Source organism: Jaculus jaculus, chromosome 16 (assembly GCF_020740685.1).
Source record: "Jaculus jaculus isolate mJacJac1 chromosome 16, mJacJac1.mat.Y.cur, whole genome shotgun sequence".
In the NCBI taxonomy this organism is placed as follows: Eukaryota; Metazoa; Chordata; class Mammalia; order Rodentia; family Dipodidae; genus Jaculus; species Jaculus jaculus.
In genome coordinates, this window is record NC_059117.1 from 242,062 (window position 1) to 259,455 (window position 17,394).

Below are 17,394 nucleotides of genomic sequence, written 5' to 3' on the forward strand. Positions count from 1 at the left end.
CCCAGAGGAGCGAATAGTAACCAAGGCTACACAGTAAATAAATGGCAGCATTTATTTTCATTAAAAGCTCGGGTTTGACTCCTCCAGGGCCACTGGCTCATTACTAAAGTTCAGGAAACATCCCAGGGCTGGGGACCAGAGCTGCCACCACTACCCCACTGTGGATCCCCTTCTCCACAATGCACCCCATTTGTGTCAGTAGATTACTTTTTCTGTGATCATTGGAGGAGAGCCTTTCCTCATCTGCCTTACTGGTCAGCTCCTTTCAGTTTTCCTTTAGTTGTGTAAAAGATTTTGTGTTGTTAAATGATGTTCTGGGTAAGTATTGTTATTTTTTCCCTTCTTTTCTTAATTCATAAAAAAATAAAGTCAGAGAGTGACTGGATGTGGTGGCATACACCTGTAATATCAACACTTGGGAGGCTTAAGATGGGTGGGTGGAGAGACCCTATGCTAAAAAGCCCAATAAACCAAAAAACAAAATGCAAAAACAAACAAACAAACAAACAAAAAACCCAAACTGCAATGTTTATTAGTTTGGCTCCTGGCTAGCTCCTCAAAGAACAAAGATGGAGGTGTTTTGTGTTACTTGCTTGAGGATTTGATTTCATTCTTGAGCTCCAATTAAGATGTAAAGTGCATTCCTGAATCCCAGAATAAAATATAATCTCACCTCACTTTTCTGTAATAATGCCAATAAGGAGATATTTGCCAGTGGCACAAGGGAAACCAGCTCAGCAGCTGAACAAATTGAGGGTAAGGCTACTTGCTAAACCTTGACTGTACTGCGTCGTAGGAGCACACTTCTACTCACTCATGTCCACGCCCAGTGGCAATATAGGGAAAGGATGCGTGTCCTGAAGGTAAATTAACACCCAGCCTCCAGGATCCATAGACTGACACTCTTTACTCATGCACAGACTTTTAAAAAGCTATTTATGAGAAGTTACCAACTGAAAACCCCTACCACCTCAACAGGTAGCATTTACTGATTGACAGCACTGAGATGACTGTGTGACCCCCTTCTAAACACTTTAATCCTGCTAGTTGGCATCACTATTACCCTGAATTTCAGATGAGAAATCATGGCACAGAGGATAAGGAAATGAGCCTTATGGCCCGTGAAGGGCAGCTTGGCTCTAGAGCCTTCTTTCTGCCTGTGCATGATGCTGCTGGTCTGGTTCTAGAACAGATCTCTGCCTGAACATTATACTACTGCCTCTTATTTTACACCTAGACCAAATATAGTTTTCCAGAAGATTCTAGAAAAAACTATGAACAATGATGATGGTGGTAATAATATGGCAACCATTTATTGAATCTTGACTTGTGTACTTAAGCATCACAGTAGGTGTTTTAAACATCACAGTACATGTTTTAAACACATCTCATTGAATCTTCACAATACAGGGCTTAGATATTATTATCCATATTTTGTAGCCAGAAAAACTGAGGTCAAGGAAATTGCTCAAGTCATACCTGGGGTTCAAAGTCCATCACTCTGCTTGTTCCTTTTCTACTTGTCTCTGATGCAGCAAGTAAACAGAACTAGAATGCTCTCAGCAGCTCCACAGCCAATCAATTTTATGGCTATTAATTACCAGGAGGACATTGGCTACCTTCCCACTGCAGTGTGTAGTTGAGGTTGGTGTAATTTTAAAACACCTGAATCCCTGGGTGAAACAGGTGCCTTGTGACGTTAAAGTATAGCATTTCTGTTAGAATTAATAATTCTATTGACTAATTTCCCAGGTTGGTCTGAAGTCTAAGTCATTTTCTTACCAACTGTGTGATCCTGCCTTTGACAATAGAATCTTAGCAAGCAGGGAGCAAAGATTAGGGTGGTCTACTAGACAGAGCTTCTGCGTGATGCCTTTGGAATAGACTTGCCTGGCTGTGCAACTATCAGTCAAACGAACTTTGCAAACCTGGATTTTTATGTAGCTACTCTTCCATTAAACTTCCGTTTTACAAAAAGTATTTTTTCTTTACATGTATTTAGTTTTGGTTGAACTCCCACCATTGCCTATATTATTTTCAAATGTGCGAAATAAAAGAATCTCTACATATACTGTTTTCTCTTCATGTCTATCTGGGAGAATGAGATTTTGAAAAGAAACTGAAAATGGGCTAGGTATAACAGTTTTAGTTCACAGGATATTTTGAACAAAGCTAATTGTGTTAACCTGGTTCCAAATTATTCTTATCTTTTCTATCACATTAACATAAGACAGAGGAACACATACCACATCAAATAATTTTGCCTTCTTTCGGTGGTAAGCATTCATTTCCAGAGATTTGTTATTATATCCAATAAACTATCTTAACGCAATTTCTAAAATAAAAAAAATCAACTCTGATTCAATGTGTGTATAACCGCAGCTATTCTTCAATGTTGAATTCTTGTGAGCATGGAGAAATATTCAAGGTGTAAACACGAGCCCCTAAGCATCTGTCACTGGCTAAATAAAAGTGCAATGATTAATCAACTGAAGAGTTGGCTTTTAATAATTTCCTCCAAACAATACAGCATCTTCTCCATCAGCAGTGCTCATGTGGTAGGCATATTAGTGCATTTTATTTGGATGTTAGAATAGAAAAATCAAAGAGAAATACCCATCCACAAATGGAAATGGTTCTGTCTTGAACTCTTCAAATTTACATCTCAAGGGCCACCTGCCTGGCAGCCTTGAGCGGGTGGTGTTTTATTCTAGGCACAGCTCTAGGAAACAGCTTCCAGCATGGACCTGATGCGTGTATGAGTTATAGATATTAAAACCAACTTTTCCTTCACTCTAATACCCCAGCCCTTCAGAAATCTTAATAGGCTTTTGAGAGTCTCCATTTAGAGCTGGCTGCATAAAATGATCCTTTGATGAAAAGGGATTGGAACAAGGGTTAAAGCAGACATTGAAAGGTTACTGTAGAGGGCACAGTGTTCATACAACCCTCCTTTAATATGTGTGGTGTGCACCTGTGATAAGATGATTCATTACATGGGGCCTCTCTTTGACAAGCTCCATCGTTCAGCCCTCGGGCTTCTGACGGGACAATCCTGCGCCTGCCCAGGAAATGTAACAAGGTCAGCTTTTTCTTTCCCTGGGATGTAGATGGAGATGGCTTAGCTTATAATGTGTCTTTGTTTACATAAAATCAAAACCCCCACAGAGTTTATGACATTGCAATACTTGCTCTCTACAGAGAGTATGTAAACACACTGCTGGGCTAGGAAATCACTCTCTCCCCGTGCTCATGGTGGTCAGAAGCAGTCTCACGGCAGGACTGAGGGCACTAACCACTGCGCTGCACTCTGGGCCAGGCCTTCGACCAGAAGTACCACTTCAATGTGGCTTTTTATGTAGCTCTTAGGTTTATTGTTTTGCCTTGGTGAACATGACATGGACACGTGTTTCAGGTAGGACATATCTGTTGATGTGTTGTCATGACATGACAGACAAGCCTGCAAGAGAGTCCTTGAGAGCCAGCAGGAGGTGAGAGGGAGCACTGGGCTTTGAATGGATCCCTTTTTCTTTGTTGCTTGTATAGTACTTTTCATTGGCTTCCTGTATATTCAGAAATTGCTTTACTGAGGCTAGTTTAGAAATCTTACACTTTTCAAGAAAGGGGATTCTCCTCACTGTATCTCATTTCTTTTTGCACGAGTGTGAGTGAAATATGTGTGATGTGTTGTATATGTGTGGGATGCACATAAGTGTGCAGATGTGGTACCCTGCACACATGTAAGCAAAAGAGAAGATGGGCGCCTCGTCCCTTGCTCATCCCCTCTTTTCTGAAGCGGATGCCCTGACTCCACAGCTGCGGCAGTTTCCCAAGCCCCGGTGCTTCTCTGCTCCCTCCAGGCCGAGCTTACAATGTGTGTGACCATACTCAGCTGTTTACATAGATGCTGGGGACCTGAACCAGAAGTCTCAGGCTCCCTTGGGCTCTCATGCTTGCCCAGGAAGCACACTTAAGCACTGAGCTATCTCTCTAGCCCCCTGCCCCATTATGTCTAGTTTTAAGTGAAAAATAAAAATATCAAGATTGAAATTTTATTTATAAAATTTAACCTTTGTTTGGTAAAAGAAAGGCCAGGAAAACAAAAGAGGCACTTCTTTAAGGCCATAACACTAGTCATCGTACAGAAATAATAACAAAATAAAACTTTGACATTTTAGGTGAATCAAAAGAAAAATTTTTGCTTCTAAAATATAGAAACACTTCCCAACCCTTCTATTCTTGACATTGCTTGTAAACATTATTTATTTGCCTCAAATATATGTGGTTACATATCACTGTCATGCAAAGGAGATTCATTTCCTTTCTGTGTTCAATCTGCTATAAAAATTCACTCTTGCTCCCATCTCCCACTCACCTGTCCTTGTGCATTAGTAACTAGTTGACCTGTGACCCCCTGAAGGCTGGAGAGGGCATTGCCAAAGGCCTGGGAGCTCGCTATGGAGCCCATGGCCGCTGCAGCCGCGGCGGCCTGACTTGCTAGAGGATTATTAACCAGCTGCAAAGAAAGAAAAGATCAGGGTGAAAACCACCGTGAGGCAGAGGCAGAGGCAGAGGCACGGCACATGGACACAAACACTGACTCGGGGATGCAATTCTAACCCCAGCTCTCGCAGTGCATGCAAAGGGCCCTGAACCCATGGAGGGGCCTGGTGGACGGTTCCTCTGGAGCTCTGGGAGGAGGGACATCAGGGGTGAGGTTGGAGAGAACTTTTCCATCAACGCTGGCTATTTAGTGCAGCATGGGCTGAGGGTCAGTCCAGGAGGGAATGACCGTGAGCTCGAGGAATGGCAGAATGAAACTTCAAGGAAATGTCTGCGTTTTGTGACATCATCATAGCAGTAAAACAGGATGGGGCAGGAATGGCTACCCAGGATTTTTATGGGATTTTTTTGAATTTGGCATTTCCACTGTGAACTCAGTTTCTCTCAGGGGCAGTGGGTGAGGCAGGTGTCCTACCTCCCCTCGTTCTTGGAGGGAAGAAGCAAACACCAGTCAGCAGACATGGACACCTCAGCTTCCATGTCCCTAGAGGGCGGCCCTACAGCCAGACGTTTGGGGATCATATTTTGACAGTGGGACGAAGGACCCAGAGCAAGGACTTTCAGTGAATGGTCAGTTGGCATCTGCTTGTATGTTGAGCTCATGCATGGCCTTCCTTTGGCCTCTTTCCTGGGACAAGAGTGAAACCAGGGGGAAGAAACTGAAGCAAGAGAGAGACTGGCCTGAGGAGGAGGTTATGACTGCCAAAATCTGTTTTTCTATGGAGACCAATTCAATATTCTTTATCCTGCCAATTTTCCACACCACAGGTTTTCAGGCCTCTGACCATGAGGCAGAAGTGTGGCTTAAACTAAAATCTGCATTTAGGTTAATGACTAGATATAAATTCAGGAAACATTTAAACTATTTTCACAGTATTGGTTTTGATACATGAATTTCATTTGTATTTATTCTAGGGTGTTATTTTTTCCTCCGTATAGTTTCTCTCAAGTACAACAATTGTTGTGTATAATAATGCATTTTCCATCACCAGTTCTCACATCCATGAAATTCCTGCATTTTAGCAGAATCCTGCCAAGACCAAGATTTGGTGGAAAAGAATTAATGCCATATTTAATTCAAGCCCTTGAAAGCCTTTTTAAAATGTCCTTTTTAAACTCTCTTTTTTTTTTCTGTATTCTTTGTCTCAATCTTTTTTCCTTTCCTTCCTTCTTGCTCTTCCTCTTAATATATATTTTAATGACTCAATTCCTTTGGAAATTGCATAGAGTTTACATCATCTGATATGGAAGGAAATAATAATGCAAGAAAATAAAAAAGGAAGTTATTTTTTTTGTAATTTAATATCCTTATCTTATTGGTTTCTTTATTTATATATAATAAAGTCATACAACCAATTCTTCAGTAAATCCTTTGACCCAGCACATTTTTTTAGAAATGAAGATATATTCTAAACTCAAAACTTCATATCTTTTATCTTTATCTCTCTTCTAAGAAAAAAAAAATGATTCTCTTTTTTACGAGGGAGATTTCTCATTCTTTGGCTTAAGAAAAACTACTTCTTATCCCAGATTACCACCATAAAACTTAAAATTCAGGTTGGTCTTGATCTTGGTTTTCTGAGTCTGTTTTCAGGGTGGCTGTGAAGTGAGTAATGGCATGTGCAATGAGGAAGCTGTCTTTGTTCTGCTTGACTATCCACAAGAAAGAGTCCATATTGGGTTCCTTCTCTCACAATGAAGTGAGAAGACAGCCTGGGAAGGAGCAAGCCCCAACACCTCGCAGACATTGCACATTGTAGATCATTCGTAGTTCACCTGTCAGAGCATGTTTACTTCTCTTTTATGCATGCAAGTTGAACTCATGTAGAAATCCCTGAGTTTCAGGGAGGTCACAAAATATATTTCTTTAATTAAAAAAGTTACTCTATGTATATGGTTGACAATTTAAAACATTTATATAGTGCCAAATAAACTTCTTCTTTTTGTGTGTGTGTGTTTTGAGGTAGGGTCTTACTCTGGCCCAGGCTGACCTGGGGATTCACTGTGTAGTCTCAGGCTAGCCTTGAACTTCCGGAGATCCTCCTACCTCTGCCTCCCGAGTGCTGGGATTAAAGGAGTGCACCACCACACCAGGGTCTCTGTTTTCTCTCTCTTTTTTTTTCTTTTGGCCAAATAAACTTCTTAATCCTCAAAGAAAGATTAAATTATATGCACTTTGGTTTTTGTGCTAAATAGATAATTTTGTCCCTGAATTTTGGGTGAGAATTCAAGTCCGTGCATAAAAATGCTCTCTGAAGAAGATAAGCAGTTACTTCTATTTCATAAAGAGGATGTTGTCTGTCTATCTCTAGGCCAGTCAAGAATTTGTGTAGGAAACGACAGAATTACTCTCTGGATGCAACCCAGTACCTAGCATTAAGAATGCCCATGTTTTAACACACCAGTAAATAGCTCAGCAACAGTCCTGTGCATTGGCTGAAGGTTCAGATATGGCACAGAGTGCAGATAATCATTTTGAATATAAGGCAATGTGTTTTCTTAAAATTTGGTTTCTGAGCTGGGCGTGGTGGTGCATGCTTTAATCTCAGCACTTGGGAGGCAGAGGTGGGAGGATTGCTGTGAGTTTGAGGCCACCCTGAGACTCCATAGTGAATTCTAGTTCAGCCTGGACTAGGGTGAGACCCTACCTCGAAAAAAACCAAAAAAAAAAAAAAAATTGGTTTCTGGGCTGGAGAGATGGCTTACCAGTTAAGGTGATTCCTGGAAAAGCCAAAGGATCCAGGTTCAATTCCCCAGGACTCACATAGCCAGATGCAGAAGGTGGTACATGTGTTTGGAGTTCGTTTGCAGTGGCTAGAAGCCCTGGTGTGCCCATTCTCTCTCTCTCTTCAAATAAATAAATAAAATAACATAAACTTAAAACTTGCTCTGAGTCTTTGTGTTTGAGGTTTAGACATGGGTACAGTTGTTTAAACAACTGCTCATGAAGCTCACGTATGTAACCTGTGTAGGTTTGTTTACTGACACTGCTTCACCAGTGTCTTGGTCTGACATTGGAATCTAACTTGTTCTTTATTTTTCTGCTTTTTCATCTTAAAGGGACCAAAGCCAACGTGGAGGACTCTTGTTCTTGTGCTTTGTGAGATCCATCTTGGGGCCCTGTCCATGCTAGGTAAGTAGTCTGACCCCGAGCCACACCCCAGCCCTGGACTTACTTACTTCCAAGTACTTACTTTCTTACTTCCTACCAAGCTATCGTTCTGTTCTTGCAGAAGGTACCTGGGCCCCAGGGAGAATTCTGGCTGGCCCTTGCTCTTGAGCTAGAATTGGCTGCCTGGCTCTTCTGTCTGTGATGGAGACGGTTTCATGTGCATTACGTTAAGAGGCAGGGAGGGGAGGAGTTGGCCAGGAAGCCACAGTGTTTTCTTCATCACCTCGGGTCATGTCACTCTGTGTTATCTCCAGTCATGTCACATTAGCAGTGTTTCTATCAGTATTTCTTCTTGATTGGAAACTCAGGGTAGATTTGGACAGCAGTGAACTTCTGCACAATAAATGCATATAATGAGCGTCGTCCTGTTCTGGGGCCGACTGCATGTTCTGAACTTGCTGCTGAGGTTAAGCCTTCCTGTGCCTCTCACTGCCTAAGCAGTGAAGAGTGGCTCAAATGAAGCACGACTGCATCCCACGGCCGCGTCTTCGACAGATCAGTTCATAGGTGTGCTGAATTCTAGCCCATGTTTGCTTTTTTAATGTTGCTACTCTCAATGTAAGGGCTTTGTTCTTTTTTTTTTTTTTTGATTTTTTTTTGGGCTTTTTCTTATGCTAAATCCAAATGGATTCTGGAATCCATAACTGGTCTAAAAAAATCTTCACAAAACCATCAATTTCTTAAGACATTTTCCTCTTTCTAGCAGTTTACAGAATAAAGTATTTTTAAACATAGTTCAGTTAAGTAGGGAACCAAATCTCATCTTCCTCCTGCTTAGACAAGAGAGCATCAAGCTCTGAAACCAGACTGACTGCCTTGGTGACTATAAGTGGCCCAGGTCATTTTCTCCTGGGTAAAATGGGTATGAAGAGAAAAGTACTTACAGGATTATGATGAGAATTAAATGAGAGAAAGAACACAGGCAACATCTTTAGAATACTCTCTAGCATATGTCATAGTCTGTTTTTGAGGCAAGCCAGGCTAACCTAGAACTTGTACTCTATAACTTAGGCTGGCCTTGAACTCATAGAGGTTTTTCTACCTCAGCCTCTTGAGTGATGAGATAATAGATATGAGCCACCATGCCTAACTGTATCATATTCTTTAATTTTTTTTCTGATTTATTTAATTAAATTAATTAATTAATTTTTTTTTTTTTTGAGGTAGGGTCTCACTCAAGCCCAGGCTGACCTGGAATTCACTGCCTCCTCTGCTGGGATTAAAGGCATGCTCCACCATGCCTGGCTTTATTTATTTGTTAGACAGAGAGGGGGAGGGAGAGAGAGAAGAAGTGTGTATGAGAATGGGTGCACTAGGGCCTCCAGCCATTGCAAACACACTCCAGATGCATGTGCCACCATGTGTATCTGGCTTATGTGGAACCTGGAGAATTGAACCCGGGTCTTTAGGTTTCACAGGCAGGTGCCTTAACTGCTAAGCCATCTCTCCAGCCTGTATCATATTCTTTTTTTAAATTTTTTAAATTAATTAATTAATTTATTTATTTGAGAGCGACAGACACAGAGAGAAAGACAGATAGAGGGAGAGAGAGAGAATGGGCGCGCCAGGGCTTCCAGCCTCTGCAAATGAACTCCAGACGCATGCGCCCCCTTGTGCACCTGGCTAACGTGGGACCTGGGGAACCGAGCCTCGAACCGGGGTCCTTAGGCTTCACAGGCAAGTGCTTAACCGTTAAGCCATCTCTCCAGCCCTGGATCATATTCTTAATAAATGCTTGCTAATACTTTCACAGTTTATTTTATTTATTTATGAGAGAGAGAGAGAGAGAGAGAGACAGAGAGAGACAGAGAGAGAAGAGGGAATTGGTCATGCCAGTGCCTCAGCCATTGAAATTGAACTCCAGATGCCTAGTGGGCATGTTCAACCTTGTGTTTGCCTCACCTTTGTACATTTGGCTTAGGTGGGATCTGGAGAGTTCAACATGGGTCTTAGGCTTCACAGGCAAGTGCCTTAACCACTAAGCAATCTCTCTAGCTCTCTCTTACCATTTATACAATGCATATAACTATTTTACTTTGGAAATAATATGAACAAAGATAATTATTTTATTTTGTAAAAATAAAATAATAATAGTAATAATAATAATAATACTTGAGGCAAGGTATGGCCCTACAATCCAGGCTGACCTTGAATTCAAGATCATCCTGTCTTGCCCTCCCTAGGTTTGTGGGCACAGCCATGTTCCACCATGCCTGGCTCTTTTTTTTTTTTTTTTTATAAGGGGATCTTGAGGGAAGCTATTAGTCAACTATAAGTAGTCTATTATCAGTCAACTGATATGATGATTAAATTGATTGAGTTTCCCGATTTCAAGGATAATAATAGAGGGTATCCAAAGCAAAACAAAACAAAAAGCTATTGAGAGTAAGGTGTCACCTGCTCAGCTTGGTTCTTTCTTGTTTGATAGGATCTGCACATTGTAGAGAAAACAGCATTTTGATTCTGAAGTCTAGATTGGAAGGTGACAGATCCGAAGGAAAGACATGACTTTCTGTACAGTACATTATCCTCAGACGTAGTGTGCAATATTTGTTAACTTTCATAAAGACATTTATTTTATGATTTAATTCCTGCTTCATGTCAAAACATTGTGGTGTAGTTTATTGTACAGTTGCTTATTTGATAGTGAAGGCATGTAATAAAATGTGAGAAAAAAATACCCCTTAGGTAAGGTTTGTAATGATTTTTTTTCTTTTTCTTTTTAAAGAAAGTATTTCATGTGACTGAAACTGGCTTCAAACTTGCTATGTAGTGAAGGTTAACTTTGATCTCCTGATTCTCCTGCCTCTACCAATAATGATCTATTTCTCTGTTCGCATATCAGCCAGTATGGTTATTGGGTGTGCTCATCTCATAATGACACTAAAACCATATTTTCAAATCTATGTAGTTTATAAATGTCTGTGGACATTAAATGGTGATGATAAAAACTTAACAAATTATCCCCAGGAACCATCCTTTGGTCACTTCACATGGATGATAGGCTGTAGACGTCATTATTATAGGTGATATCACCATGTGACAGACTAGCGCTATTCTAATTCCTGCCCCACATTCTTTCTCTGAGAGTCTCTCACATCCTACAAAGAATTCATGTTTCTTGATTGTGGACATTACTCATCCTAGTATTTTCAAGAAAAGATGTTGATTATATTATTGTATTATGTAAATAAGTTTACAAAAACACATGGTAGCACAATGAGGCAATTTAGCTTTGGTGTTATAGCTGGTGCCAATAGTGCAAGAGGGATTTATGAATATAGGAGGCTCAGAACCTTTCTTTTGTTGACTGCCCATGACCTATGTCCTGTCAATCTCATGAGCTTTGAGGATCTTGTAGAGTACTGGCCATGATCTATGTTCTATCAGTCTCCTAATGAGCTCTGAGGATCTTACAGAGCTATTCTTTTTGCTACTAGCTTTCCAATTTAGAGCTCTGGAACCATGGTGCCATTTCATTTGAAATGAGGACATTCAGACACATTTATCACAATATACTCCCCATTTAAGGTCCGAATTACTGTCAGTGGCTATCTAGAAATAGCCAGGCAAATAGAGCATTTTAAAATTTATTTCAATACATTAAGATATTTATTTTCCCTGTGCCCATTATGTGTGAAAAACCTGTTCATGGATCTTGGGATTCTTGACCCAATCTGTACTTCTACTGCCTGCCGTCAAGTCTTCTTGACTGGAGGTGAAGGAAACACCAGTAGGTTAGGTAGGCTTACATATTTTTCTTGATGATGTGCTTGATAAGTGTTTTATGCTTCTAGCTTTCCCCTTGGTCACATGATTGCTATTGTGTATGGAACCCTTACAGCTGTTGGAAACCAGTTTCAAACACTTCACTCCTAAACTGCACTCTGGCTCTCTGACTCCCTTTCCTGCAGAGATGGCAACAGGCTAGATGCTGGTCATTCACCTTTCAGCCAAGCAACCAAAAATGTCCAAAGTGCTCACTGATGTTGTCAGTGATGTCTGTGGGGTAGGGTGCTTGGGACTTGCACTGATGACTCGGGCAATGCAGTGTCCCCAAACACGTGGATTCATCCAGTAAAATTGCATCCATTTCTACACAACTTTTGGAATCAATTATATTTTATTTTCATAGTGAAATGGTTGGTATAGTAACCTGTTATCAATGCTCCCATGCATAGTCATCTCACTTATCATCACAAGAATTTTCAAAATAATCTAATATTTTTGCTGGCCTCTCTAGAAAAAGAAAGGGAAGAACAGAACCTCGATCCTGCAAGGGTTCTGGAGGTTGACTTGGGCCTCAGAGATGTCCCAGCCCATGACCAGGGGCTTCCACCCTCTACACCTGACAGGCACTGGTTCATAGCCTAAGCATGGCTGGCCCTTTGTTCTTGGACTAAAATAGATTCTGCAGCCCAAAGAAGTTCTAGAAAGGTGCTGGTTGTAAAAGTTCAACAAAATGGTGGGAACTGCTCATGAAAAGTTGGAATTCCAAGGGATCCTAGTGAAACATTGTAATGTTGTGACATACTCACAGGTACACTTTTCCCCACCCCTTTCTAGCTACATAGCTCCTAAATCTTGGGGATCTCTGAGCAGTAGGGGTAAAAAGAGCCCTTGTCATTTTTTATAATGCCCTTTCAATTTCACCTGAGATTGTGCTAGAGGAGGCTCTAACCATTGTGGTCTGGCTGCTGAATCGAGGTGTGTGATTAGAGGGCTGGAAACCCAGACCTCCAGGGAGGGGACAGGTACTGAGAACTGAGCCATTCACCAATGTTGAAGGGTTAGTCATGCCTTCATAATGGGGTTTTGAGAGTTCCATGGATTGGGAGGGTGTGGCACCCCAAATTGCATAGAAGAGAGTGGTTCTGTATACTCTGTATCTGATTGTTCATTGGTGTCTTTTACGATGAGCCTTCAAACATGCTTCCTTGCATTCTGGTGAGCTAATATAGCAAATTAATTGTATACAAAAAGAGTGGCAGAACCGCTGATCTCAAGCCAAGGGGCATAGAAGCATTAAAACTGGCATAGGAAGTATGTGGGTGGTTCTGTGGGGCTAAGCCCTTTACTTGTGGGGATCTATACTAACTCCAGGTAGTTAGCGTAAGGATTGAATTAAACAGAACACACTTGTTGGTGTCCATAGAGAATTGGAGAATTGTTTGTTGTGGGAAAATGCCCTTGCATGTTGGGCATCAGAGTTGTTGTCAGTAGAGAAACAGCTCTTTGTCCCTTTAAATATTTACGTTGTTTGCCACAGTGCAAACACCATTCCCTTTTCAGTTATTAATTTCTTTATCCTGCAAGCTTTATTCAGTATCCAATACTTTTAGGACACTGCGTGACAGGAGCAAGTAAATGACAGACTAACACACTCCCGACCTCACGGGGCTTCTATGCCAACAGGGGAGATATTTGGGTAAGGAAGGAAGGGGTGTAGAAACAGACAGGCCAGCTAGGAGTCTCCAAATCTGGAAAGTGAGGTGGCATTCTGGGACTGAGGTCAATGAGAGAAGAGGGATGGGTTCCAATAGGTATAGAAAGAGCAATTGTGAGTAGATGTACCTGTTCCTGCTCAGAGTTGCAAAGAAATGTGACCCACATTGAGCCCTCATACCTTGAAAGAGGAAAGAGCACAGTGTAATGACTGAGCACTTGAACTCATGAGTCAGATCCTAAAGGTGTTCTTAGCTAGCTGTCCCTTTTAGTTTCTTCCATTTTAGTAAAATGGGAATAATGACAACGATTTTACAAAACTGTAAAAAGATACATGATTCAAGGCTGGGGAGACATCCCAATGGTAGAGCATGTACTTTAATATTCACAAGACCCTGAGTTCAAATTCTAGCATCACAAATACACAAAACAACAACAAAAAAAATCTATTCATTTGAGTGAATGCAAGTGAAATACATTCTCAAATTTTGAGCCAATATAAACCCTTCCTTGCATAAGTTGTTTTTGCTAGGTATTTCTGTCAAAGCATCAAGAAAAGTATCTAATATACACTTCTATTGTCTCTCCAATTTTTCTCCTTTCACAGCATTTATCAAAAGCTGATATATTATTTAATTATTTTCTTATTCTCCTTTCTTCTCAGATTAAAAATGTTGGTTCAGCAGTGTGTTTTCAGTTTCTCCACAGTACTGGGCACTTAGGATGCCCCCCCCCATTACATGTTTATTGAGTGACTATCTGAAGGAGTAAGATGGATATATCTCAGTCTAGAGGCCTTTTGTCCAATATTTGAAAAAATAATGAAAATTCTTGGTGGTAAACTTGTTCACATTTTTCTGTTTTAAAACCTACATTTTATGGACTGAAGAGATGGGTCAGCAGTTAAAAGGGCTTGCTTACAAAGTCTGATGGCCTAGGGTTCTAATCACTAGTACCCATGTAAAGCCAGGTATGCTAAGTAGCACATGCATCTGGAGTTCATTTATGGTGGCAAGAGACCCTGGTGTGCCATTATTCTCCCTCTCTGTCTCTCTCTGCTTGTTTCCATTTCTTTCTCTCTGTTTCTTTAAAAAAAATAAAAAGTAAAAACTTATGCTTTATAATCTCTAACATCACATTGGACTAATTGATCTGAACTTCAAGTGTGGAGTGACAATCCTGAAGGGTTGTGTATAATTCCATGGGTGCCAGTCAGCTGGTGACTCAGCACCAACAGCCCTAGTGAGGTGAGTAGAATCCTGCAAGGTTAAACTGGTTCTGGATGGTCTCTCTGACAATAGTTGGGAGTACTCCAGATAGAAAAGTCTACAATGGTGACATGCAAAGCAGCTGTAGCTCTTCCTTGAATGTTTTGGACCAAAAGCCCCTATTATCCATAGATATTGTAAGCCCGAACGTGGGTGAAGACAGGGCTGGACAGTGGTTTAATCACTTGGTTTGAGCTTTACAACCACATGTTTCATAATGCTGTTCTGGACAATGATGTATTACATATGCAATGATGGGCCCATAAGACTATAATGGAGCTGAAAAATTCCTTTCACCTAGTGATTTTACAATTGTCATAATGTATTACTTATGTGTTTATGGTGATGTTGGTATAAATGAACCAATCATAAGAAAATAAAGTACAGTACTTACACTTATAGACAACACATAATACTGTATTATATTAATATTTGACTATGTCACCAATTTATATATTTATTATACTATATTTATTGTTATTTTAACTATCCCCTTCTAGTTATGCAAAAGTTTTCACTATAAAACAGTATGCTGTGTTTATGGGGAGCAGCCTTGTCCATCTTTGTTTACTGTGTCTCTTGATTGCATTAAGACTTCATGGCTGAGTTGGAGAGACAGCTTAGTGGGTTAAGTGTTTGCCTACAAAGCCTATGGACCCACATAAGCCAGATGCATAAGGTGATGCATGCATCTGGAATTCATTTGCAGTGGTTGGAGGCCCTGACATACCCATTCTCTCTCTCTCTCTCTCTCTCTCACTCTCTGCCTCTCTCTCTCTCCCTCTCAAATAAATAAACAAACAAATAAATATATTAAAAATTGGGCTGGAGGGCTGGAGAGATGGCTTAGTGGTTAAACGCTTGCCTGTGAAGCCTAAGGACCCCGGTTCGAGGCTCGGTTCCCCAGGTCCCACGTTAGCCAGATGCACAAGGGGGCACACGCATCTGGAGTTCGTTTGCAGAGGCTGGAAGCCCTGGCACGCCCATTCTCTCTCTCTCCCTCTATCTGTCCTTCTCTCTGTGTCTGTCACTCTCAAATAAATAAATAAAAAAATTAAAAAAAATTGGGCTGGAGAGATGGCTTAGTAGTTAAGGCACTTGCCTGCAAAGCCAAAGGACCTCAGTTTGGCTCCCCAGGATCCACTTAAGCCAGATGCATAAGGTGCCACATGCATCTGGAGTTCGTTTGCAGGGTGGGAAGCCCTAGTGCACCCATTCTCTCTCTCTTTTGCAAATACATAAATAAAAATACATAGATATTAAAATATTAAAGGAAACACAAGACTTCACAATCAGGTCTACCAGCTGAAGGGAGATGGAAACCAAGTTCTGGCACATGCTCTGGTAAGCATGGGGAATCTCCATCCAGTCAGCTGAAGTAGACAGAAGCCAGGCTCCAGCACACGAGAGATCCAGCCACAAGACCAGTAGAAGGCAGGCCCCTTCTCCAGCCCTCCCACCTGGTTGGCAGTGGAGAACTCTAATCACAGAGCCGTCAGTCTTCTAGCAATGAACTCTACTCAGGGTCACAGTATGAAGGGTATTCGAGCTAGGTATAATCAGATTGGCTGATGAAGAGAATGTGAACATTACTGACACTCGGCCTAAGTAGTTGCCAGATGAGGAACACAATTCACAGTGGAGTTGTCTATAGGAGGCCCCACAAAAGACAAAGCAGACCATCAACCAGTACTGAAAAGAGGAGTAAGCTGGGATCAGATGTGAAAACCACAGCAAAGAAACACAAGGAATATGAGGGGTCACCCCATCTTGACCCATCCCCAGCATCCCAACTCCCCTGTAACAGAAGCCATAACCACTGAGATAGGGCAAATGTCTGAGAAAGAATTCAGAATCCTATTTCTAAAAACAATCAGTGACCACACAGAAGTATCAAACAAGCAGAATGAACTAAGGAAGTCCATTCAAGATCTTGACAAGAGTTCTCCAAGTGAACAAAACTGTAAACAGATTGGAGGAGAAAGTCTAAAACATGGAAGATAAATTTAACAAGGAAATAGAAACACTGGAAAAGGACCAAACAAAAATTCTAGAAATGAATGAAATAATCACTCAAGTAAAAAACAAAACAAAAAACAATGGCAGGAAATATCATCAATGGGCAAGAACATGCCTAAGACTGAAATTCAGAGATGGAGACAAAGTTGAGACAGTAATGTACACAGATACATAAAAAGTAAAAGGAACATAATATTTCCAACAAATCTAGAAAATATTCAAAAGACCAAACCCTAGAACTCATGACCAAGTTGCCTACATACCAGGGACATAAGGTTGCTTCAACATACATCAATCAACGAATATAATTCACCTCATAAATAAACTGAAGGAAGAAATCATATGATCTTTTCTATAGAAGCAGAAAAGGCACGTGACAAAGTCAACATGTCTTTTTGATGAAAGTTTTGGAGAAATTAGGAATATATAGAATTTCTTCAAAATAATGAAGTTTGTATGTGATAAAAGTATAGCCAACATTATACTGAATGGGGAAAACAGGAAACATTTCCTCTAAACTTTAGAACAATACATGGGTGTCCATTTTCTTCATTCTTATTCAGTAGAGTTCTTAAAGTCTTAGCAACATCAGTAAGACAACAAAAAGACACAGAGAGGATAAAAAATGGAAAAGAATAAATGAAAATATTCTCTCTATGCAGATGACATAATTCTATGTTTTAGTGAGACTATAGACTCTTCCAGAAAAATTTAATAGGTGCTTTCAGCAATGCTGCAGGACACAAATTCAACACACAAAAATCAGTAGCATTCATATATTTCAACAATGACCTTGCTGGGAAAGAAATTAGGAAAATTACCTATTCATAACAGAGTCTCCCAAAATAAGGTTCCTAGGAATAAACTTTCCCAAGGATGTGAAAGACCTATATGAGGAAAACTTTAAGACACTGGTAAATAATAAAT

The 17,394-nt window shown here is 40.6% G+C and overlaps 1 protein-coding gene across 2 annotated transcripts in view; it reads right to left on the minus strand.

The window, feature by feature from the left end:
• Pou6f2 (POU class 6 homeobox 2) overlaps positions 1 to 17,394 on the minus strand; it is a 482,646-nt gene that overhangs the window by 50,283 nt on the left and 414,969 nt on the right. For both annotated transcript variants that reach the window (XM_004668844.2, XM_004668845.2), the window contains one exon: positions 4,376 to 4,516. In XM_004668844.2, coding sequence (XP_004668901.2) covers positions 4,376 to 4,516 — 141 coding nt within the window. The remainder of the gene's footprint in view (positions 1 to 4,375; positions 4,517 to 17,394) is intronic.